Source organism: Gopherus flavomarginatus, chromosome 10, assembly GCF_025201925.1.
Source record: "Gopherus flavomarginatus isolate rGopFla2 chromosome 10, rGopFla2.mat.asm, whole genome shotgun sequence".
Lineage (NCBI taxonomy): Eukaryota > Metazoa > Chordata > Testudines > Testudinidae > Gopherus > Gopherus flavomarginatus.
Window position 1 is genome coordinate 19,119,576 of NC_066626.1, and position 23,488 is coordinate 19,143,063.

The window sequence follows — 23,488 nt, forward strand, 5'->3', positions numbered from 1 at the left end:
CAATCTGGCCTTGCAGAGACAGCGAGCAAGGTTTTTGAAGTTAATATGGGCTTGCCTTAATTTAAACAAAGGAAAGGAACCTAACCTTCTACAACTGGTTTTGATGAGCAGGGCTTGATTTTACAGATTGTTCTTTCTCCTTTCCTCCTTCTCCAAACAGCCCCCTGAACGCCAGAGAACTCTCTGCATTTACTGTAACGGTTGTTTATTTCAACACTATGCCATTTAGCTCCCCAGTAATGTCAATTTTTCCTTTGCATGCAATTTTTCACTGCATGTGAGTTTCCTGCTGAGCTCTGTAGGGCTTACTTAGGACAGGGTCCGAGTGAATAGGACAATGAGCCATAATCACAGGCTGCCAGAGGTCACTGCCACTGCACTGTTTGGGAAATACTTCTGATTTACATATTCTATGATGGTCATCACAGCTGTGGTAGTCTCATCACATGTGGGCTGGATCTGGTCTGGCAGTAGAATAAATCCATAGGCACCCTTGTCTCTCAGTTCAAATGTGTAGAAAAATGGAATGCCAATCATGTGAGCCCAGTCCCGCAAGGAGCTAGAATTCTTGTCCAAGAATTTAAAAATACAGGTGAGACAAATGTATTAGGCACCATTCTTTATACATGACCCTGGCCATAGTTTATCCAAAATTGCTACAAGATCCCTGTACCAAGCACTATAATCATTCCATAGATAGCCATACTTCACAGTGGGAAAACTTGTTCTAGATGAAGTACTTGATTGCATTAAATATGTTTCTATAGAACTTGCATACAGAAAATACCACTTCATATGAGAGTATTATCCAATAACCAGAGATGCATTAAAGGAATCATATACCTTCTTCTGAAGCATTTGGTCTTAGCTACTATTGGAGACAAGACATGGGGTTAGATGGACCATGGTTTTTTCTGGTTTTGCATTTCCTTCATTGATACCATTTGGAATTTCCTGCTATATTAATTTTACTGCCAGCCTGAAAAATCCCTGACTGTTCTTTGTGGCCAGACCTCATTGTTCCTCTGCCTTGTGGAGCTCTCTCTCCTGCTGCTTTCCATGTAACAAACAACACTGGCCCAAGAGCACACTAATTTCTAAACATGCCAGCACTGCGCAAGCAAAACACCTTGTGTGTACACTCAAGACATGCACTAAAGCACATGCAACTCAAGGTCTGATTAATGCAGGCATTGTGCCTGTGTAATTTACAAACACAAGTGTGTGTGTGTTTGTGTTCGCTAGAGCCAATTTACTCATTGTGAATATTATCTGCTACACTACCCCACCAATGTGACTCAACCCTTATTTGGAGGGAATACCTCTCTGGGTCAAGGGTAACTTGAGTCTCCATGATTTCTACTGAAACTGTCAATCAGACATCATCATCTAGTGCTTGCTGTGGTATGGACACCTGTCCACTGGGAACTAGATTGAGACCAACTTATTTCATGCAGAACATCAACCCACCACCAGATGATAATGGCTGATAGTTACTATAGACCTAATCTGGATTTGAACTGCTGACTCATAGGTATGGTGAAATCACTTCAGTGAAGTCAATAGGAGTTTTGCCATTGATTCCAAAGGGACCAGGATTTCACTTTATATCACATACGAATCCTCTTGTGTGCCCTGTGATATTCTCATGATGAGTTCTATATAAGAATTAACATCTGATTGATCCTCCATGCTGTCAGCTGTTTTTAACGTATGAAAGGGCTCCACAATGTATCCCACATTGAAATGGCTGCAACTTAGATACTCATCTAAACCAGCTCCTCCATTATTACTCAAAGTGGAAATGCAATGAAACAGCAATATCGAGGAACAAGGCACATGGACCACCTTGCTCGCCCCATGAAAATAGAGAAAGCTCAAAACACAAACTAACACAAAACCAAAGCAGTCGGTCCCACTGTAAAATTGGTCCCATGCTTTTCCTTCAGTGCGACTTCTGCTTTCTCTGCAGCTTCCACCTGTACATTTGAAAAGGAAAGAAAGTCTTAACCAGTTCTGGTAACCACATGAACTGTTTGGAGTTTCAGGCTTGATTCTGTAGCTCACTGGGTTCAGGTTTGGGCATCAATTATTAGTTCAACACCAGAGCTAGTGGGAAAATGTGTCCAGCTAAAAAACATTCCTATTTTATTGCAATGGTAGGAACCTGTACTACTGGAGAAAGAGGATCTAAGTAATATACTTCCACTGTCAACAGACGTCTGACTGGTTGTGGCATGGATAGATAGATCACTATCTATCTACCACTCTATGTTACATATAGGGCTCTCATTACCATACTATCTGATCTCCTCACAGTCTGTAATGTATTTATCCTCACTACACTCTGGGATGGTAGGGCAGCGCTATTATCCCCACGCTAGAGGGGAAACTGAGCAACAGAGAGGCTAAATGACTTGCCCAAGGTCACTGAGAAAGCCTGTGGCAGAAGAGGGACTGAAACCCAGCTCTCCCAAGTCCAAGGTTAGTGCCATAAATGCTGGACTGTTTTATAAACATGGATTTTAACTGAGTATATAGGGCTTGATTTTAAAACACTGAGGGTATGTCTGCCCTGCAATTAAAAACCCATGGCTGGCCCATGCCAGCTGGCTTGGGCTAAAGGGCTGTTTAATGGCAGTATAGATGTTCTGGCTCAGGCTGCAGCCCGAGCTCTGGGACCCTCCCACCTTGCAAGGTCCTAGAACCCAGGCTCCGGACTGAGCCTGAACTTCTATCATGAGACACTAGGTATTTGTGGGCACAGTTGTGGCAATCATGCAGACAAATGCATTTGCACATAAAACTGCAGGCACATTTTTTGCACGTGGCACTGGATTTTGATGTTTTGAAAAACAGTCACATCCTGGCGACCCTCAGTAATCAGATCCCTAATAATCAATTGCTAATTAGTTATGATGAAGGATCAGGATTAGTTCAGCCAAAAAAGACTTGCAGTCATCACACAACAATGTGCAAGACTGAGATGAGAAGAGAACGCAAACCTGAATTAATAAATTGAAGATTTCAATGTTTTGCAAACTTCCTATCCCCCTGGAAGCTGCAGTTATTACTGATCTTTTTCCTCTTGATACCTCATCTGTCCCTTCAGACAAATGCCGAGTCAATACCAATAAATACTCTAATTTCTATGGTAAATACAACAGTACCAAAGAGAGGCAAAGGGGGACTGAGTACAATATTACATAGACATGAGATCAATCTTAAGCACAAAGATGACGATCAAGATATACAGAGTTCATGCAAGCGTAATCCTTTACACTGACATGGAGCATGGTTCCGTTGCCTTACCAAATCCTGGTGGTTACTTGCCAAATCGGTTTTGTAACCGTAGGGAGTGAGAATGTACTGTCCATCAGAGTGGATAGTCAAGAAGCACAAAACATCGCTGTCGCAGCCCTAAGGCCTCTATTCTAACATGGTGTCTGTATGGCCAATTGTCCGTCATCTAAAGGTCATACTGGTCCTGTGTGCAACACCATGGTGCTGTGTGCAATCTTAAGGTGCGGTGTGCAACATTAGAGTGCCGTGTGCATTTTCCCGCTCTTTTTGCCTGGTCACCTAGGGGTCAGGCTAGTGCTGTGTGCATAACACCAGCATGCCGTGAGCAAAGGGATCCAATCTGGCCAATCGTAGTTCAGTTCAAACGGTCAGATTAAGGTCGTGTGCAAAACCATGCTAGTGTGCTGGGTGCAGCTTCTAGTAGCTTCTAGTGTGCTGTGTGCAAATCCTATCTGCGTAGAGGGCGCCAGCTCGGAGCCTGGAAGGTGAAGGAGCTAGGGACCAATCAGATTTTGACAAGTGTAAAAGAGCCTTTGAATAAAACCATGCCTCGCGCCAGAATCTGCAGGAGTATCCACATACTGACTGAAGGACCTGACCAACCCTTCAGCCAGGGGTCTCCTCCGGATATAGCCGGCTCGGGACGTGACATTTATTTTTCAAAGTTATCTTCTACGGATTACGGATTCGGTATGCTTCTGGTGTCTGTACTGCTGGTCAGCTGCACCTGGAATACGGTATTTGCTTTCCAATTTTCCGTGAATACTCTGTGCTTTGCTAAGTCTCTTCTGCAGAACTGTATATTGTTGTTATTTGGTATAAAGTGTGTATATATAGCATATGAAAAGTTGAATTGTATTAATAGCTATTGTTGGTGTGTTTTATGATATTTGGTTAATGTGCGCACAGTTCATTTAATTTGGGGTATTTACCTTGATTTTTTAAAGAGCAGATAGTTTTGAATTATTTGGTTCCTTGTTAATGAATGTAAATAGATTGCTTTTAAGTTGTGTGAATGTTCTTGTCCTAATCGTACTGCTAGTGGTAGAAGTGCTCCTCCCCAGCCCAAGTTGTGATTTTCTCCCTGTTAATAAATGGCCATGTGGTGTTTTGAAGTTTCAATTTGTCTGGTTTTAATTTTCCTCTCACAATTAAAAAATTCACCGAACCCGCATTAGGGACGGACAATCGCTTTTCCTTTTTTCTATAAATCTGGCCATAGCTTTAGTCTCGGGTTCTGATTCTGGCCCTGTTCCACAGAAAGTGAAGCTGCTGCAGTTATGAGAGGCACCAATACCTGCACAGGAATTAAAAAACAAAGCTAAGCAGAGATGTTCACAAAACCCAATTTTGAGAGCATGGCAGCATTTCCATTACAATCTTAAAATGGGAGACTAGACGGCTCAGCGGGGTCTGGTAACATTGTGACTGAGTGCACCTGGTATTCACACCCTACACACTAGTGTAATCATCTCTGTAGAAAATATGCCTTGTGAGGCCTCACTTGAAAACAAATAACTCGCATGTCAGTAATATCCTGGTGAAATGTGTGTAGCACCATAAAATTATGAAATCCCTCTGTGTGATCTTAAAGGCACATGTTCCAACTCACATAGCCATGTTCAAACTCACCACAAGCACAAACATTAGCAGTTAGATAACGGACTACTATTACTATCAGCAACTAATGTAGAATATCAGGGTTGGAAGGGACCTCAGGAGATCATCTAGTCCAGCCCCCTGCTCAAAGCAGGACCAATCCCCAGACAGATTTTTGCCCCAGATCCCTAAGTGGCCCCCTCAAGGGCTGAACTCACAACTCTGGGTTTAGCAGGACAATGCTCAAACCACTGAGCGTCCCACCCTCCTTCATAGAATTGGAGGCATAGTTATTTAAGGAAACAAAATTATTTTTGTGCTTGAAAAAACAAATGCCAAGCTGCGTTCAGGTTGAAAATCAGGATCTTAATATTTTTGCAAATGAGATTTCTATTTATAAGCATTTCTTGAAGAAATCAAAAATGTGTGTTCCCTTGCAGCCTTTGTAATACAAGATACACACAGCTCAGATGACGGTCTGTTGTTCTTGCTTCTCATGCCTTGCTATCTATTCATATCTCAAAATCTGAAATACTTGGAACTTACCAGGAGCCATTGAAGTTACGGTTAAGATCTGTCACAAAGCACGTGCGATTTACAAGTGCAGAGCGGGATTTTCTCCACAGACGTTCCTGAGCAGAAATGGTTTCAGTTATGTAATAATACAGCATACTGGGAGATTAGAGATTAAAGTACTATAGCACAGCGGTTCTCAAATGGCGGTCTACAAGCCATTTCAAGGGGGCTGTGTGCCCTGCGGCCAGAGCCCAAGCCCCAGTGCCCTCCGCAGGACTGAAGCCGGGTGGCACAGGGCTGAATCCTGGAGATCCAAACCCTGGTGCTCCCTAAGGGGCAGAAGCCCTGAGCCTATGGGCAGAGTTGGGGACATGGAGGGCATTCCCCCGCCCAAACTGCAGTGCAAGAGCATGGCAGTCCCGGGGCAGCTCCACACCTCCCCTCCCCATCTCCTCTCCCTGCCCCCTGGCCAGGTCAGAGGTGGGAAGCTGGACAGTGCAGGGCAGCTGCTGGTCTGGCTGGTGCCACGGAGCAGGCAGCAGCAGTGTTCCCTCCTCTCCCGCTTGTCCCCTGGGTTGAAGCTGCTCCTCAGCTCCCAGCCCCCTTTGCTGTAGCAGAGGCAGCCAATAAGAGCTGCCTGGGTGAGGAGACCTGACTCCATGGCTGGCAAACCCCTCTGGGAACAGGGACTGCAGGGGAGCCCTCCCAGCACACAGCCCCTAATACCCCTCCCTACACCCTGAGCTACCCCCTTGCCTGCACACAGACCCAGCTACCACCTCCCTGCCCCCTGAGAATCCCCTCCCTGTACACAGCCCCTAGCTACCACCTCCCTACTCCCTGAGAATCCCCTCTCTGTACATAGCCCCTAGCTACCCGCTCCCTGCACCCTGAGAATCCCCTTCCTGTACACAGCCCCTAGCTACCCCCTCCCTACACCCTGAGCTATCCCCCGCCTGCACCCTAAGCTGTTTTCAAACTTTTTGAGCTAAGCCTCCCACCTTTGACTTACAATTTTTGGTTCTGTTCCACCCCCACCCCCAACCCAGACAGGCTGGGTGGCCTGCTGAGGTGAGTCAGGGGGTGGAGGTGGCACTCCCTCCCTGGACTCCACCCCCTGACTCACCTCAGCTTGAGCCCCGCTGGCCCCTGGCCCCCAAAATAGAAGTCAAACTACTACAGGGTCCTTCCCCATGGGGCCCTGGAGTTTTTATATCATGTTGAGGGGGGCCTCAGAGAGAAAAGGGTTGAGAACCCCTGCGATAGCAGGTACACCTTTAGTTCACATCCCTGCATGCCTAGTAGCACCTGGATTCAATGCCACTACTGCGTGCAGTACATTTCTAGACATCGACCATGTCAGGTCATAGGACTTCTTCCCTGGCACTCCCCTACATTAGCACAGGGGTCCCAGCTTAAAAGACAGCCCCAGATTTAGGGGGTACCTCAGTGTCCAAGAATGATTATAATGGAATCCAGGTTGTGGCTCAGATTCAATAAACTCAGCTGATTTTTTTGTTGTTGTCAGCCAATCTCCTCATTACACTTCAGTTCGGTGCCTCCCACCCCCATGTAATGCCCCTTTCCCAGTTTAGCAGCTGAGTTCAAACTCACACTATGCACTGCCTGTGTGCACTTCTCCACTGACTAACCAGGCAAGGGAGTACAAGAACTGGAGCTCTCCAAATCCTGATGTTGCCTGATCTGGTGACGTTCAATTTGGAAGGCACGAGGCTTAATACAGACTCAGCTCAATGGGGAGACAGACAGGTACCACATAGAGGCAGATGGGACTACAGGGCCTCATTAGGATCCCAGCAGTATCTCCATGCTAATATAATGGGGAGATGGGAAAATGGGAAAAGGCTGTGCCTCAGATGCCAGTGATGGGGCTGTCTGTTTCTCCTGCTGGTGTTACTGAAGCATGAGTTGGGATACAAGGAAGTGAGGGGTGAAGATTGCAACATATTGTGTTCTTTTCCCCACGCAGTTAAGCTCAAGACCAAGTTAAAAACACCATAGAAGAACTGAACATTTCTGGTTGAGGGCAGGACACCTACCCTGCATACAGAGGTTAACTTTAGTTTTCTGAAAAATGCCTTCCCCATCTTCCCTTGTGTCTGGAAACCCACCCCAACCCAGAAGAGAAGATCCTGGTATCTTCAACAGCATCCCCTGGCAACTGTCCAATCAGCACATATCTTCACCCTGAAAGAGAATACTGACGGCAACTTCCAGGGAGTCACTGGGGCTGATCACCAACAAACACCTTTACACTGCAAAAGTGCTTGATGCTGAAGTCTGCCCAAGAAGCTGCGTAGGAGTTCTAGTCAACAGCCTCCTGAGCAGCCAAGAAGCAGATAGATGGGTGGGATGTTGCAAGAGGCCACACTGAGCACTCAAGACATTTTTGTTGGGGGAAAATTGTGGGTGATAAAACCCACCATGTACGGTTTGGCAGTAGATTCTCTTGAAAATTTTGAGATGTTAATTTAAGATCTGCTGAAGCCCCAGTAAAGATTACTTAGAAAAAATGTAGGATTAGAAGGAGCTTCCAGACTCAAAGTAGCATTAAAGATAGTGGTACAATGTGACACTGTCCAAGGTACTCCTGCACTGCAGAGAAGTGAAGGATTCTTAAAAGAACAGCTGCAGTCCAGACTGCTGAAAACTAGCAGGCCTTGGCCTCTGCATAGTTTTGGTGCTAGAAAGATGTGGATTTTTCCCTCAGAAAAGCTACCTTCCCTTCCTAATAAAAGAAGCTGAAAAATTCACATTTGGATACCATTTTTGTACCAGAAATGAATATAAATACAGTGTACATCTATCTTTATAATCCAGTTACTGGCTTTTCATAACTTACTGTTGTCCAGGAATAGATATAACCATCGATATTGAGAACTGGCAGGATATATACGTCTAAGTTCTGCAGGAAGCTTTTTATCTTTGGGTCAGATTTGTAATTCTGCAAAATCTGAGAAGAAAAAGTGCAAGAGACTAGCACCAGATTGTCTGGTACAAACCAATCACTGGACAGGAATTCATTTAGAATTGGCATAGAATGGTTGGTCATCCTAGAATACTTCCTTGGGAAGAGACTCTACCTGCCCACCAAATGTATCAAGGTATCTACTGCACCTTCAAAGGCATTTCAAAAGTAATAATATATCAGATTACATTTATACTGCAGTCTACATTGGTACTATCTTGCATTGTTGCGAGGTGCATAGATACCGCAGGGAGAAGCACAGTAGGAGAGAGAGATCCTATACATATGGAACACCACTGTACAAAATCTTCTAGCTCTTTACTCTTGGGATCAGAAATGGAAAATTGTTCCAGATTTCACAGTAGCTTTGTGATACACCAAGAGCATGATTCAAAGCACACTGACCTCAAGGGCAGGCTTCTCACTGACTTCAATGTGCTTTGTATCAGGCCCAAGCTGAGGATGCAATGTGCCAAATGCTTTCATTTGTTACTTCCCAAGCCCTGGTTTGAACTTGGGTCTCCAGATGTGATTGTGTAATGCACTAACTCAAAGTATAATCTGTCTCTCAAGAGATAGTTTAACAATTTCTCATAAGGAGAGGAAGAGATCTGAGGAATCCAAACTATCTGCAAATTTTATACTGAAATGGGAAAAGGTCTCACTTCTTTCATAAACCACTGGCAAAAGGCAGGAGAGATCCATTCTCTGGCATGAATCCCACAATCCATCCAAATAATCTTCTTGGCCTTATTTGATGGTTGACTTATCTGGGGAGTGTAAAAGTGATCTGTAGGAAAACTGTTATGTTAAAATAAAAGAGCCTAGCATATTCTAGTATGTGACGTATGATCCTTGATATACTGCTTAGCCCTTGTGAGATGCTTACTATTACAGACTTCATTATGACCTGCTTTCCTTCCTAATAACCCAATCTCTGCATCATCCCAGGCCAAGAATCTTAAAGTGTGCGTTGAACAAAGAGTACCAATAAAGCTGCTTCTAATTCTTATATGGCTGCCTTCACTTATATTAATCATTCCCTGGGCTGATCTAATTTTGAGGTTCTTTTCTTTGGAAGGGGAAAAGCAGAAAGAAAGATAAACCAATTTTTCTCAGCAATGGAGACAGATCTTATGAGAACTGTCATGAAATAGCCAAGATAGAAAGGTCACAGATTATAGAGAATAGTGAAAAACAAAAACCCTCCACCACACACAACTATAGCAAACATATTTAAACAGGTTGACTATGTTATATTATTAGGGCTGTCAATTAGTTGCAGTTAACTCAAGTGATTAACTCAAAACAAATTAACTTGATTTAAAAAATTAATCATGATTAATCGCAGTTTTAATCACATTGCTAAACAATGATAGAATGCCAAATGAGATTTATTAAATATTATATTTCAAAACAGGATTTTAGTCAAATCTGGTGTCTTCACAATATAAGAGTGGTCTCAAAGATTGATGGCAATTGTCAATACAAAAGATAGCAAACTCCTGTAGTGTTTTGTCTAGGAGCTAAAACCTCTCCTGTTATTTCATTGTACCTGGATAAGAATCTTTTTAGAGAAGGTTTGAATCTTGACATTTTCCCTCATAATTTTATAGAGATGCTTTTTATTTATCTTAACAACACTTTCCCCACTCACCTTCAGATAATACATTGGCCGGTTCTCATATGTCATTCCTAGATAATGCTGTGTCACCAACTCACTGTTGCTCTCCTTTATCTGGTACATCCAGTGATAAATCTGAAATAGTCACAGAGAATTGTTGCTCTAAACAGGGAGTTTCCTTCTTCTCTCCCCCACCCCTACTTCCAAATAACAAATGTTTTATGTTTCTTAGATACACAGTATATGCTTCTGAGCATATTTCAGGCTGTGATATTACTTAGCATGGTTCAAGACCAAATAATGGGGGAAGACATTTCACTTACATCAAATTAAATACAAAGTAATACATTGCAGAGGCAGGCATCAAAAAGCACTGCCTAGGACTCCTTCAGAAGCCAGTTCAATGCTCCAACCCCATCAGGAGCCTCTCTGTTGACTTCCCAAGGATTTAGATGATGAAGTCAAATCCTAAGACTATCATTGGGGTGATCCATCAGTCAGATGACTATTAGTTTTTCCACATTTCAGGTCAGTAGCAGTTCCCAAAGCAAAACTATACAAATGCTTACAGTAAACACATCATATGCCTAGAAGATGATTTATCACAAAGCTTTCTCTTTGTGTGTGTCGTCTAAATCGACTGTGAAATATATAAATGAGAGCAACAGTCCAGTTGTCTTGGCTCGCAACTCTCACCACATTCAAATCTCTTCTAAAGGCTCACTTCTTCCACAGAAGGGAATAGAACCAAAAGTGAAAAAAAAATTCAAGTTATTCCTTCCTCTGGCCTTCCTGGGGCATCCCATCTTCTCCGTTTCTATCTGTTTTGTTACAAGCTTACTGGAATGTTCATCGTTTCATGTCTTGGTCAGTGCTGAGCACAATGTCAATGCTAACATAAATAACAGTGAAGAGGCATAATAACTGGATATTCAATACTTGAAATATGGACTAAAAGCAGCAAACAATGGGTTGAAGCCTATAGATGCTACCTAGGAGGGAAGAGATCATGTTCAACAAAAGGAAAAAGAGTCCACAGAAGGACTGTAGCTGAATGCATGAATTCTTCACACAGAGCATTTATGTTATAGAGACTAAGAAACAAAGGGTGAAATTCTGCCTCGACTGACCTCAAAGACAAAACTACCATTAAATTCAACAAGCTAGGATTTCATGCAAAAGACTTGAAGAAAGCCAGATCCTGCAATGAGCTCCAAGCAGGCGGACTGCTAAGTCACACTGACTTCTATGGAGCTCTCTGCAAACACAAGAGTGTTCGCATAGAACTCCCTGCAGGAGTAACACCTACATGGTAGACTTGGTTTCCTTCTTACCTCTTCCATTGGATGATATACAGTGTAGGACTAGCCTTCTGGAACCCTCCAGTGACTGCCGCCCTTCCTTGGCATGCTACTGTCCAGCTGTTCTTGTACATCACGTATTAGGACCCTGAAGAAAAAATGAGAGAAAGATTAAAGTTCCCTAAACAGCAACAAAGAATGACTTTTAGCAATATCCTTAAATCAAAAACATGGCCTTTACACCACGGTCTACCTCAAACCTCTTGCTCATCAGGCCACTAGATACAGCAATAATAATAACTGTAATAGAACAGGTCAATGTGTTCTGAATATTGAGATTTTTAAAATTTTAATTTAAAAAAAAATCACATGTTGACCCCTCGCCCATCCTCAACCCTGCCTCCCACCCCCAAAATAGCCCCAAAATGTCAGGTTTTTTCCTCACCAGTTATAAGCACTGGTTAAAATTTGTCAATGATTTAAAAAAAAAATCAAGTTAAAGGTTTGTCATTTTGAAAAAAAAGTAAGGATTTTCAAAAAACTTCACACTTTTTTTTTAAAAATTGGGAAGATCTCCCAATGGTGCTTTATTTGTAGGTTTGCAAAAATTGTCTTTGTCCTGGAAAATAGATGCTCCAGCAGGATAGCCGTAAATTAATTCTGAATCTGCTTCATCATGGGCCTGCTTCAGTGACTGCTGCTGTCAATGAAAGTCTCCCACTGGCTCCATTGGGCACTGGATCAAGCCCTGTGCTTTTAACAGAATTCTTTGAAAGACAACCCAGCCATGTGCAACACTGTTCTAAATCTGTGCTTGAAGTAAATGCTCAGAATAAGACAACTGCAAAAGCAGTGCAAGTTCACATGTTAATGTCATGCATTGAGAGCGCTAGTAGGCTACTCTCCTGTCTCAAGCACTGACCGTCATTTCTGAAAGGCTGCCCTTTTAACTTATGAGAGTGCTCTCAGCTGAGTTTCAATCTGAGCTTTCTCACCTCTGTGTCTCAAGGTAAGAGATACACCAAAAAAAAAAAAAAAAAAGCTCATCACAGCTCCTGTGAACTGAAATTTCTGAGTTTAATGCAGCTTGAATATTTGATGAACCAAATGTAATATGCCATTTATGTCTCCAGTTATCATATTGCCTTCCTTGTATGCCAACCACCTTCTTAGAGCAGTTTTTCCTCAAAATCTATATACAGAAATTAGCTATCATTCTATTTTTCACATCTGAAGGACAGAGTATCAAATTTTCAGTCCACCCTTCCACTCAGCCTTCCTTTTGTGCACCCCTCAAAATAGAGGCACAAATCATTATGAGTGCAAACACAGAGTCCAGTTTTAAAAAACCTGGGCCACGATATTATTTCAATTAGACTGCAAACACCTACCCCAGATGCTAGATAGTTTATATATTGGCATCCCTATCCCATATTTCTCCACCTGTTGTTGACAGGGCATCAACATTAATTACTTACTAAAGAGAATTCGTTAGGGAGGGTATCAGATATCTGCTTTAACAGTGAATTGTCTTGCTTGTCATAGCTTCAGAATGGACCTTAATCCTCGTTCAAGGTATCTTTTATTAGTGAATGTCACTACAGCTGGGCTATATTCAATATGTCTAGTAGTCATTTGCCATCCTAGCACTGGATAGCTGCAGAGCTGTAATTTTCATATGAAACATTATAGCTGGTGAGTTGGGGTTTTAAATTTTGTATGTGATGTGTGACAATTTGAGGACTATATCTTTACCCAGTTGTGAATCCCATTTGGTTTTATGAACACTAGTTGTACAGGTAACAGTCAATGTGACTAGGGGTATGTCTACACGGCAATTAGACAACTGCACCTGGCCCGTGCCAGCAGACTTGGGTTCATGGGGCTTGGGCTGTGAGGCTGTTTAATTGCAGTGTAGATGTCAGGACTTGGGGCTGAAGCCCAGGCTCTAGGACCATGGGAGGTGGGATGGCTACAGCTGGCACAGGCAACCTATGGGTTTTTAATTGCAGTGTAGATATACTTCAGATCATCCACTTGGTGGCAGAAACCTGGCATGTAGTGAGGCGCCGTGTCTGGAAAGGTATAACCAGGCAATCAAGGCAGCATCAGCACCGAATGGCTCTCACCTACTGGAACAATGGAGTTTTTCCCAGAAGGGCTTTTGCTTTTGAATGGATCATCTCTTCAGAAAAATCTGTTTGTGGGGAAGGGAGGGATCTGCACTGAGGGATCTGCAGTTTCTTCCACTGACCACCTGGCCCAGAGCCAAAGGGAGCCAGTCCATCACAAACAGCAAAAGACATAGCTGGAGAAGTGGAGGCAGGAGGGACATTGTCTCCCTTCAAGGACAATAACCAACCCCAAGGACTGTCAGGAGTGGAGAGGTCCCTGATGGGGGAAGATTGCATTCAGGGGTTTATGTTTTTGCATAGATCTGTAACTCTCCTGTGCTGCCTAAGAGCAAAGTGTGTGCATTTAAGAAGTTCCCTTTCAAAGCCCACGTTCCTTACCTTACCTACCACACTGTCGCTGGGGTGTTAAACTAGAAATTAGAGTGCCCACAGGAGTGAAGCTCTGGAGGAGTGTGCACAGGCCATTGGGGAGGCTTAGGAGGGAAGATCACTGGATTCAGGGCAGAGATCAGCTGGACCACAGACTCCCTCATCCCAAGAAAAGGAGGGCAGACAGGGAATTTGCAACCCGGGAGTGTGCAGACGCATAGGAAGTATCTGGACTCTGCCTAGACCCAGCTGGCTTGTACACACATAGGATCCAAAGGCTGGATCCAATTAACACAGTCTGGTGACTCTGGGATGGATTGGGGGAAATTAGCCACGTCCATGGTAGGGAGAATGGTTCTTGAAGCCAATGGAGTCATTCAGTACGCAAGGGGATCCCTATCAGGCAATTAGTGGACATACTCATAAGATGTCAAATGCTGATTTAAGCTGCCTTTCAGCCCCTGTAAACTGGAGGCTGGAACCCTGACATGCAGTTCTTCTCCAGCCTGGATGTCTTCAGGCAGCAGTGGCTTCCACAAATTCAGCTGGAGAGAAAGAATGGGAACACAAATAAAATTTCTGTTTCCATTGCTAAAATATTTAATTAGGCTATATTAGCTATGGATGACTAAGAGGAAGCAATCATTCCTAATGCTCTCTGCCCATGCCTCCCCAATCATCAACTCTCTACCTAGTTGCTCCCAGAGCATACCTCTGGGATATAGCCTGTGATTTTCTGGACATGGGATATCAATTGTGGCCAGTTGTTTCACAGGCCACATATGGGAGGATGGGAAATCTCAATTTCCTACGACCACATAAGGGCAAGGCTCAATCCAGCCCTTTATTAGTAAAGATCTTAGGTATAAGCTTTTTCAGGCTTGCTTTTTCCTTAATTTCTGTCCAAAGTTAAATAGAAATCTGTTCCGTAGAACTAACTTTGCATCAGTTTTCTTGTAAACATTGTTAGCATCACTCACCAGCAAGGTGTCACAAAGCTGTTGAAGTTGCTTTACATGCTCAGATGTTTGTGGCAAGACTCACAAAACCTGGTCCCTGGAAATTAAGAGTTAAAAAAATGAGCCAAGCATCTGCTGAAAATTTCCACCTTTCCTCTAGGTCTAAAGAGTTGTTTTGTTATGCAGAAGGAAGTTAGCTCATCTAACCGAGTCCTATTTCATTGAGAACATGACTGACTGATGAATTAATGCGGGAAATGACTGCCAGTGCATCTCTCAGCCCACACCGCTTCCAGCAGCTCCCATTGGCCCGGAGCAGCTAACCACAGTCACTGGGAGCCGTGATCAGCCGAACCTGTGGACGCGGCAGGTACACAAACCGGCTGGGCCCGCCAGGGGCTTTCCCTGCACAAACGGCGGAACAAGTTTGAGAACCACTGCTTTAGATATATGTAGGATCAAGTTCTGTAGATTCTTTGGGTATCTCAGTAGGGTCCTACATTACCTTTACTTATTTGCCAGTGCCCTGATATTTCAAACACTTAAGCACAGGAGCAATTCTATTTCATCATATCAGCTTCTTTGAAGCCAATGACATTGCTTACATGATTAAACCCTTAAATATGTGCAGGACTGGGACCTAATAAAGTTGGTAATAATATACAGTGAGCTATTTCATCAGCTTTGAGCTTTTTCTGTTCATGAATCACCCACAAATAGACTTAGTGTTTTGCATATTTATTCATTATTCAAAATTGCTTGATGAAAATTTTATGCAAACCTCTTTTTATCCAATAAGATTTTACAAACTACTTGCTGTATGTTTGACTATTCATTGTTTGTGGCCTATGACAGGTCACCTAAATTACATGGTAGTACTCCCGCTCCCTGATTGGTAGACTGAAACTTATAAACAAGAATATCTAATTTTAAAAAATCAGTGATTTCAAGATGGCTGGATGAAAACTTCCTGTCTGGAGATGTATTTGCTGAGTATTCCTGAGACTTTCACCTTCTGAAAATGTTTATCTGAAAAAAAAAATATTGAAGGTTTACAGAGAACGAATAAAAAAGGCTACAAACACAGTTGAAGCAAATGTGTGGGTGCTATTAAAACAAAGCTTCCTACATACTTTTTTCTGGAGTATTAACGCAGCTCAGTTTTGTAGTCCTTTAACAAGCAGATGTGGAATTTCAAATTGCATAAGAGTTTTTAAAAGCAATAAAAGAAAGGTTGTGATGCGCGAATGTGCCATCATCACTGGGAGTGGATTTTCATGATTACATTGCATTAGATATCCAAAGGTGAGTTAGTATCTTTAGAAAAGAGCTGTTGTCACTGTTATGAAATCAGAGCGGTACCAGAAATATTTCTATTTCTTAGCAACCACTGGTTTACAATCGTCTCCCCTGATTTCAATGGGCTTTGGATCAAGTTCTTACAGTACATGTATGGTCAGGAAAGAATTTAAATGCAAAGATTCTACTATAATGGAAATTTATCACAAGAGCTTTGTGTAGCAAATCGTTTATGATCACCAATATAATGTATGCTCATTGCATGAGTAATAATTGCTAATTGGGCATTTGCACTCCTATCGCAAATGTACTATATCAGCTCAATATACATGCAAATCGAATTAGCTAACTCTCCCATTAGGCACTGGAAAAAATATAGGAAACATTTAAAAATCCCTGAGCTTTTAAAAATATGATGCTTGCTGATTAGCTGAAACACAAAACAGGTCCGTTTCCTCTAACAATTGGAATTAGCTGTTTATTACCCATACCAGGGAAAAGTGTCATGCTGTTGCACTTTTGTCCATTAGGCAAAATGATAGCACTTGCATTGCTAACTATTTGATATAACCACAGCAAATGTTGATGCATCAGAACCTCATAGATACAGGATTAATGCCTCCTGGTCTGAAAATGAATCTCTCAGCTGCAGTAGGGAGTTTATTTTCCATAAAGGCTTGGGCTTGCTTTGCTCTTTTTCTATCAGAAAAGAAACAATATCCTGTAATGCTTTTCTGTTCCCATTGACATTATGTATTAATTGCACCAAATGAAAGAAATGCCAGACAATCAGATTGCTGCCAGATGGCCGGCTCTTATTTACTGATAAAATCTTTTACAATGGCCAACGTGGAGGCAGATAATTTTTAACAGTATGCTAATATTACAAAGATTGTGCCCATTTATGATTATGGACTAGGTTTCTCAATTATAGAAGTGCAAAGTAGATCCACCCAGCCAATCAAGAACAGTTTTTCAATAATAAAAACACAATGAAGCATCCTCATTATGCTAAACTAATAGTGTCAGTGTAAGCTGTGTTCTGACTGGCTGGTCAGAATTCCTACTTTTTATAATATAGTATGTGGCAAGTTAAGATAAAGTAACAGATCCTTGTTGGCCTTTTCCAGAGTTATTTCAAATAATGTCCCTTTATTTAAGTAGCATCCTGCTCCCAACTCAAAACACAGGTTGGCTGGGCTGGGCTAGCTTTAATAATTGTATTCAAAGACTGGGGCCAGACCCAAACCCAGTTTAGCTGGGAGCTCAATTCCAGTCAGCAATTAGACCCCAAGGTGCTAGGTCCATTGCCAAAGAGCCAAGCACACTGAATGCTATGGGGGGCTTTCCATTGAATTCAACAGGCCCTGAGCCTGGAGATATATAGATAGTCTCTAAAAGGGGAAGAAGGGTCTGTGCCTACTGTGCTGGAGGTTTTATACAGCTAATGGGGGAGGCAGGAACCTATTTAAATAAGCTGCCCATTGGTTCCACCTCCTGAGCAGATCCCAGTCTTCTAACAGTGCCAGCTGGGGAATCCCTGGGCTATACTTACTGTGGTAAGCTCCAGCACTGGGCTCCGTCTCAAATTGTATCAGTGTAATTCTAGTTACGGAATAAGACACTGATATTTTGCTCTCATCACATCATGTCCCTACCCTAAACCCACAGCAAATCCCAACCTGCTGTAAATCAATCTGTTATTATCTACATAGGACCAGATTTTCAAAGGTCTTTAGGTGCTTAAAGCTGCAGATAGGATTTCAATGGTAGTTAGGTGCCTAGCCTACTTAAGCACTTTTGAAATCCCACTAGGGCACATAAATACCTTTATAAATCTGACCACTAGTGCCTAAAGTATGCTGGGTTCTTGCCAGAACAATAGAAGATTCAGCCGCGGACCCAAAAGAAACCAGATTTTCAACACGAAAATGATGAGAACAGCAAATAAAACAGGGGTTGGCAAGGGGATTTAGGAGTGAGAATGCATTAGTCCAGCAATTGCACTCCCCAGTTGGGGAGGACATGTCTCCCTCATTCCCCCTATGCAGGAAGAGGGAATATGATATAATGGATAATGAGGGCAATGAGAAGACAATTGTGCAGTTGCTCAGGTTTGTTACGAATGGCACTCTGATTTTTTGGTAAATTGAGATTAGATTCTATGCTGATTTATACCATGTGAAAACCCTTTAGTTTCTCTGTGTTTGTAAAGGGTGCAAAAAGTACAGCATTTGCCTTCTAGCATTTAGAAGCAAATGCTTCTGAGGCAGCATTAAATTAGGCACTTCCACCTCCCCACTGTGCTACCTTCTCTCCTACCTAGGGGAAATTCCATCAGGGGACTTGCTAGCACTCTCTGTTTGTATTGTGCCTGGCACAACTCTTGGTTGGACCCTAGGCATCACTGCAATAAACAGAGTTGTTAATAAATAAGAAATTCCATGGATTACCGGGAACTTTGTCCCCTGCAGGAGCAAATTCCACACAGGACACAATCTGGCCCTCTGCAGGAAATTTTCCTTCTTATTTTAAGCCCAGTTCTTCTAGCTATACTTGCACGTGCATTTTCGATAATTTTACCCAAGGTACGAGATGGCATTTCAAAGATGTATGTCACTCTGTTAGTGTCCACCTCTATAGGCCCTTGCAACTATTTCTCTCTGCTCACAAAGGCGATTCAAGTGAGGTTCTGAAACCTCCAACCCTTCCTCTTAAGGGAACCACAGCTTGTCTCTTTCATATCCCATCTTCTAATGGCTGCAACTTCAGCACTCTTCTAGGAGGTCAGGCCAGCGTGTCAACCCCAATGCTCTTCCGTGGGTGGATGGGCTAAACCATGCCCCAGAGCTCCTTCATTCCCCCTCCTTCACAAGCACCCACTGTCTCTCACAAATCTAGGCAAGACAACATTCCTGAGGTTGCTACAGGTGAATTTTCTCAGAATGTTACGGACTTTCATGGTATTCACAGGCAAAGTATTTTTTTGGTTTCTGTGGACTTTGCCATGCCATTTTTGTAAAGACAATAAATAGCGTGTATTAAAAATGTCTGCCGCCTTCTAGGAAATACTGCTGTGGAGGAAATCATGCCAGTTTTAATGTGAGGGAGGGGGAACAAAGAAAAGAATGAGGAAAAAATATCAAGTTCATACTTTTTCAAAAATAATTGTCAATAGTACAACAACTTCATGATCTAATTCCCTTAATACTCTAGGTTCAGATCATTGGTGTTTGCAGATTTGCATATTTTCAGATTTTTCCAAATTTTTCATTCCCTGAACTCTGTTTTTTTTACAGGGATTCCTTTGCTCCCTGATCGTCCAGTCCTCTTCTTTTCACATCTCTTGATACAAATTTTTAATTGGAGTTCTAGTGTCGCAAAAGCTTTGGAGACATCATTTTGCATATCTCCACTCCCTACCCCTCACTGATTAATGGATTTACTCTTGCTTGATCATTCCCCTTCCCACTCCCGATATATTTGTAGAAGGCATTTTAGTCCCATAAATCCTGATCTTGGTGCTACAACAACTGGATTTTAGCCAATGGGAGCTAAGCACACTGAGTATCCAAAAGGAGGCACTGTGAACCTTTCACAATTGAGTCCGTAACTTATTTGACTAGAATTAACTCATTCACCCTTTTTCTTGCTCTATATTTTCTCTACAAGCCTTAACTATATCTGAGTATTTGGATACGGTGACCCTCATTTTCCATTTCCAGTACAGTACTGTAACCTCCCGTGTTCCAGCTGTCTGTAACAGACACACCCAATTTACAGTTCCTTGTTCCTTTCATTACACTTCTCAGAGGTACTGTAATCTGTTGTGCCTTCATTATGGCGTTTTAGGGTACAGCCCTAAACTGCAGCTCCCTGCCAGGATTTATACTCACCCAACATATTGCAACCTCAGGCCAATCCTCCCTGGGATCAGGACTCCCAGGAGGCAGAAGACCCCAAGAGATAACTTCATGCTTCTGAAAAGAACCTGACTCTCAGCAGCACAGGGCCATAGAGCATACAGCTATCTAGACTCCGGTATCAACTGTGGATCAAACTGACTCATGCACAGAAGATGAATCTATTCATAAATTATCTCAGCAAAAATTTACTAGAGTTAAATAATTAACTCAGTATCACAATATCATTTTCTATGATGAAATGTGTAAGTTCCCATATAGAGATGGTACATCTTTTGGAGATTGGAAAAAGTTGGAATTATCTGCTCAACTCTTCTTTCCCCTGACCTCCACTCATCTGTTAGAAACAAAGATATTGGTCTATACTGAAATTTACCAGCCTACTAACCCTTCTAGTCCTGAACTTTGTTGCCTCAGATTAAATGAGGCCCTGATGTGAACTAAACTTTTGCAAAATCACCACCACCCAGAGTTTTGCCCTTCTTTATTGCACTACTAAGTAAATTATGCTTTTGCCTACATCCCCCTCCTCCCTTCACCCAAAAACTAGCATGATTTCCTCTAAAGCAGAATTGCACAGGCAGGAACAGACTTTTTTTGCACATAGTTTTTGTCATTACAAACATCGCCTAGCAAAATCTACAGAAACTGAAGAAAATTTTGCCTGTGAACTCCATGGAAGTTTGCAATATTATATAAAAATTAACTTGGAACAATTGAAGGTGAGTTATCTTGTATTTGGTTGGGAGAAATGCTTGTGGGGGGAGGGGGAATGAGGGAACTCCAAGAACATGAGCTTTACTGTTCTGATTGCAATGCTCGGTCAATCAACCCACAAAATCTGTACTGGTGGTGACGTAACATGCCTGCCTTACCTCCTAGCTAAGTGCTGGAGTTGTAACCATCAGAAGAGTAGATTCTAGAGTAGGTAGCACCTTCTTCAGAGGAAGCTGACTGAATACCGCATATTGCAGTAGTATTGCTTATTTCATATTCCAGCTCTCTGCTGATATAACCTACTCTGCATGTCTTTTCTCCTCAGCTGTGTACTGGTCTGGTGCTGTCAAGGTCTTCTCCACAAGAACTCCCAAGACCTTTTCCTCATGGTGGTAGACCTACGAAACCTCAAATCTGCAACACTGGACCATGTGACACGGTGTCCAAATTAGGGACAAGACAAACAGGTTCAGAGGGAAAAGGCTGAACTGTTGCAAGCTTGTTTTCCTCCTGCAAAAACAAAACATTAATGAAGTAAACCAAGAGATTTTCTGAAGGTAAATTTCAGCCGAAAGCTGAGGTGTCTACCTTTAAAATGGGATATATTTATTCTTTAGTGACATTATTTCTGTTATGTCAATGACTTATCAAGCTAGATGTCGTCATTTTGCCTAACAGGGTAGTAGAGTAGCAGTAGTAGGGTACACAGTGTAGTGGTAGCCATGTCGATCCCAGAAGAAGAGCTCTGTGTGGTTGAAAGCTTGTCTTTCTTACCAACCGAAGTTGGTCCAATAAAAGGGTAGCAGAGTGACAGTCCCTCTCTATCGTTTTGATTCAAATTCTATTGAAGTCAATGGAAAAAGCTGTTGAATTCAATGGGCACCTGTACCAGTAATAATAAACAGCCCTTTACAACGGATATAGAAAATGGACTTTGGTTTGGGCTTTGGGACAAAATTTATTGATAAAAGAGGAGACTCTGTGTTCACTGTACTTTATTTGCTAACAGAGTCTGGTAAAGCTGCATCTTAGTTCAGCAAGGTACTTACGTGTGTGCCTAAATAAGACTATAAGTAGCACCAATGAAGTTGGGATAAAGATCTTTTGCAAAATGATTCTTCTACAGATGGAAAAATAATCACAGGATGACCAATTAACTTCAGTATGTCTGTTGCCCTCTTGGACATAAACACAACTCTTGCCTGATTAAGTCAGTTCTTTAGTCTGGTTCTCACTGGCAGTTGCTTGTCTTTCTAGCACAGCTTGTCTTTCTCCACTTATTCCCATCTTGAGTACTAGGTACAATAAGACATGGGATGCTCTGGTTTTAGAAAGAGTCATGAATAAGAACATGCAGTTGTTCTAAATTCTAGCATCTCCTTTCGTCCAGTATAATACTTTGGACTTCTAAAGCACGTCTTCAGATCACAAAGCATTTTTTCAAAATGAATTTAGCTTCACAACACCCCTTTGAGACGGATATTGCTGTCACTGCTTTAAAGATGAGGAAAATGATCGCGAGAGAGAGAGCGATAGCAAGGAACTTGCCCAAGATCATAGAGGTATTCTGCAGCAAAGCTAGGAATAAAACCCAAATCTCCTGACTTCTTGTCACATACTTCCTTAAATATAAGAACCACCTGCTCTTCAGTTGTGGATACAATATATGCCAACTCCAACCAGCTGGCTGCTTAGCCTGTTAGTTTTCCCATACTGGTATCATCTCATGATAAGCTTTTGGCCCAGAGTCAAAGTGATTTTCAGGGTTTGAATGATTCAACCTGCTTGTTATTGTTTCAGCCTGGTACTATTCATATGCTCAGCTATTTTCCACTGGGATCTGCATACAGTCTGTTGAGAAACAGCTCAAAAGTTACATATTAAATAAACAGAATAACAGAGAGAGGGCTTGATCCTGCAAGCCTTCTGTACCCAGATTCTGCTGAACAGCACGGAAGTTATGGAGACTGGGGACTTTAGCTAAAACATTCTCTACACATCCCCCTCCTCAAACACTTATTCATCATGTCAGGAGTTTCCCTGGTTCCACAGCTTAATTTAACACTGATTTCACATGAACTGAAATTCAAACAAGAACTACATGGAATTCGGTTGTTTGACATTTTTCTCTTTCTTTCTCTTCATCATCTAGACTGACTGAATTCTTCTCCAGTAAATGCCCCTGCATTGCTGCTGTATAGCGCTCATGATGTGTATGTATCTAGGGTGGAATCCTCACTCACAGGGATCAATACAACAGACTGCTGACTAGTGCGGCTTAAATCCTACTCTCACTACAGCAAGAAACTAGACTGGGTCTCTCACTTCTACTTCCTCAAATGGATGGTAGGAGCTTCTAAGTACTTTATTTAAATTAGACAATTTTTAAAGAAACTTTTAAACAGACTGTTTTACTGCATTGAAAGCCCATTTTACTAGTGTTTTTTTAAAATAATTAACTCTAAGTAAGCCAAGTATTATATTATTACCACAAGCTAAACTGTAAAGACAACAAATAAGCCATTACTACTCTTTAATGGCTAGGAAACAGCTTACTGCACTGCATTTTAGGATATCCAGCTACATTTATTTTTATGGGTTTTATTACAAGCAGTAAAATAGTTTATTAACCATTTAATCATAGCACAAATGATTAGATGCACATTTATGCTTGAATAGAAAATAGGGACAAAATCAGAAAGGCCAAGCCACAAAATGACTTATACCTAGTGAGGAACATAAAAAGCAAGAAGA

General features: G+C 42.1%; 1 protein-coding gene across 1 annotated transcript; it reads right to left on the minus strand.

The window, feature by feature from the left end:
* Window positions 1–309: 309 nt before the first annotated feature.
* On the minus strand, window positions 310–22,922 carry CPO (carboxypeptidase O). Its single transcript, XM_050916056.1, is given in 13 exon segments — window positions 310–572; window positions 1,895–1,979; window positions 3,313–3,409; window positions 4,486–4,600; window positions 5,438–5,534; window positions 8,282–8,392; window positions 9,073–9,177; window positions 10,065–10,166; window positions 11,366–11,480; window positions 14,257–14,381; window positions 14,817–14,892; window positions 21,038–21,132; window positions 22,836–22,922. Coding segments are annotated over 13 exon segments (1,473 nt in total).
* Window positions 22,923–23,488: the final 566 nt, after the last annotated feature.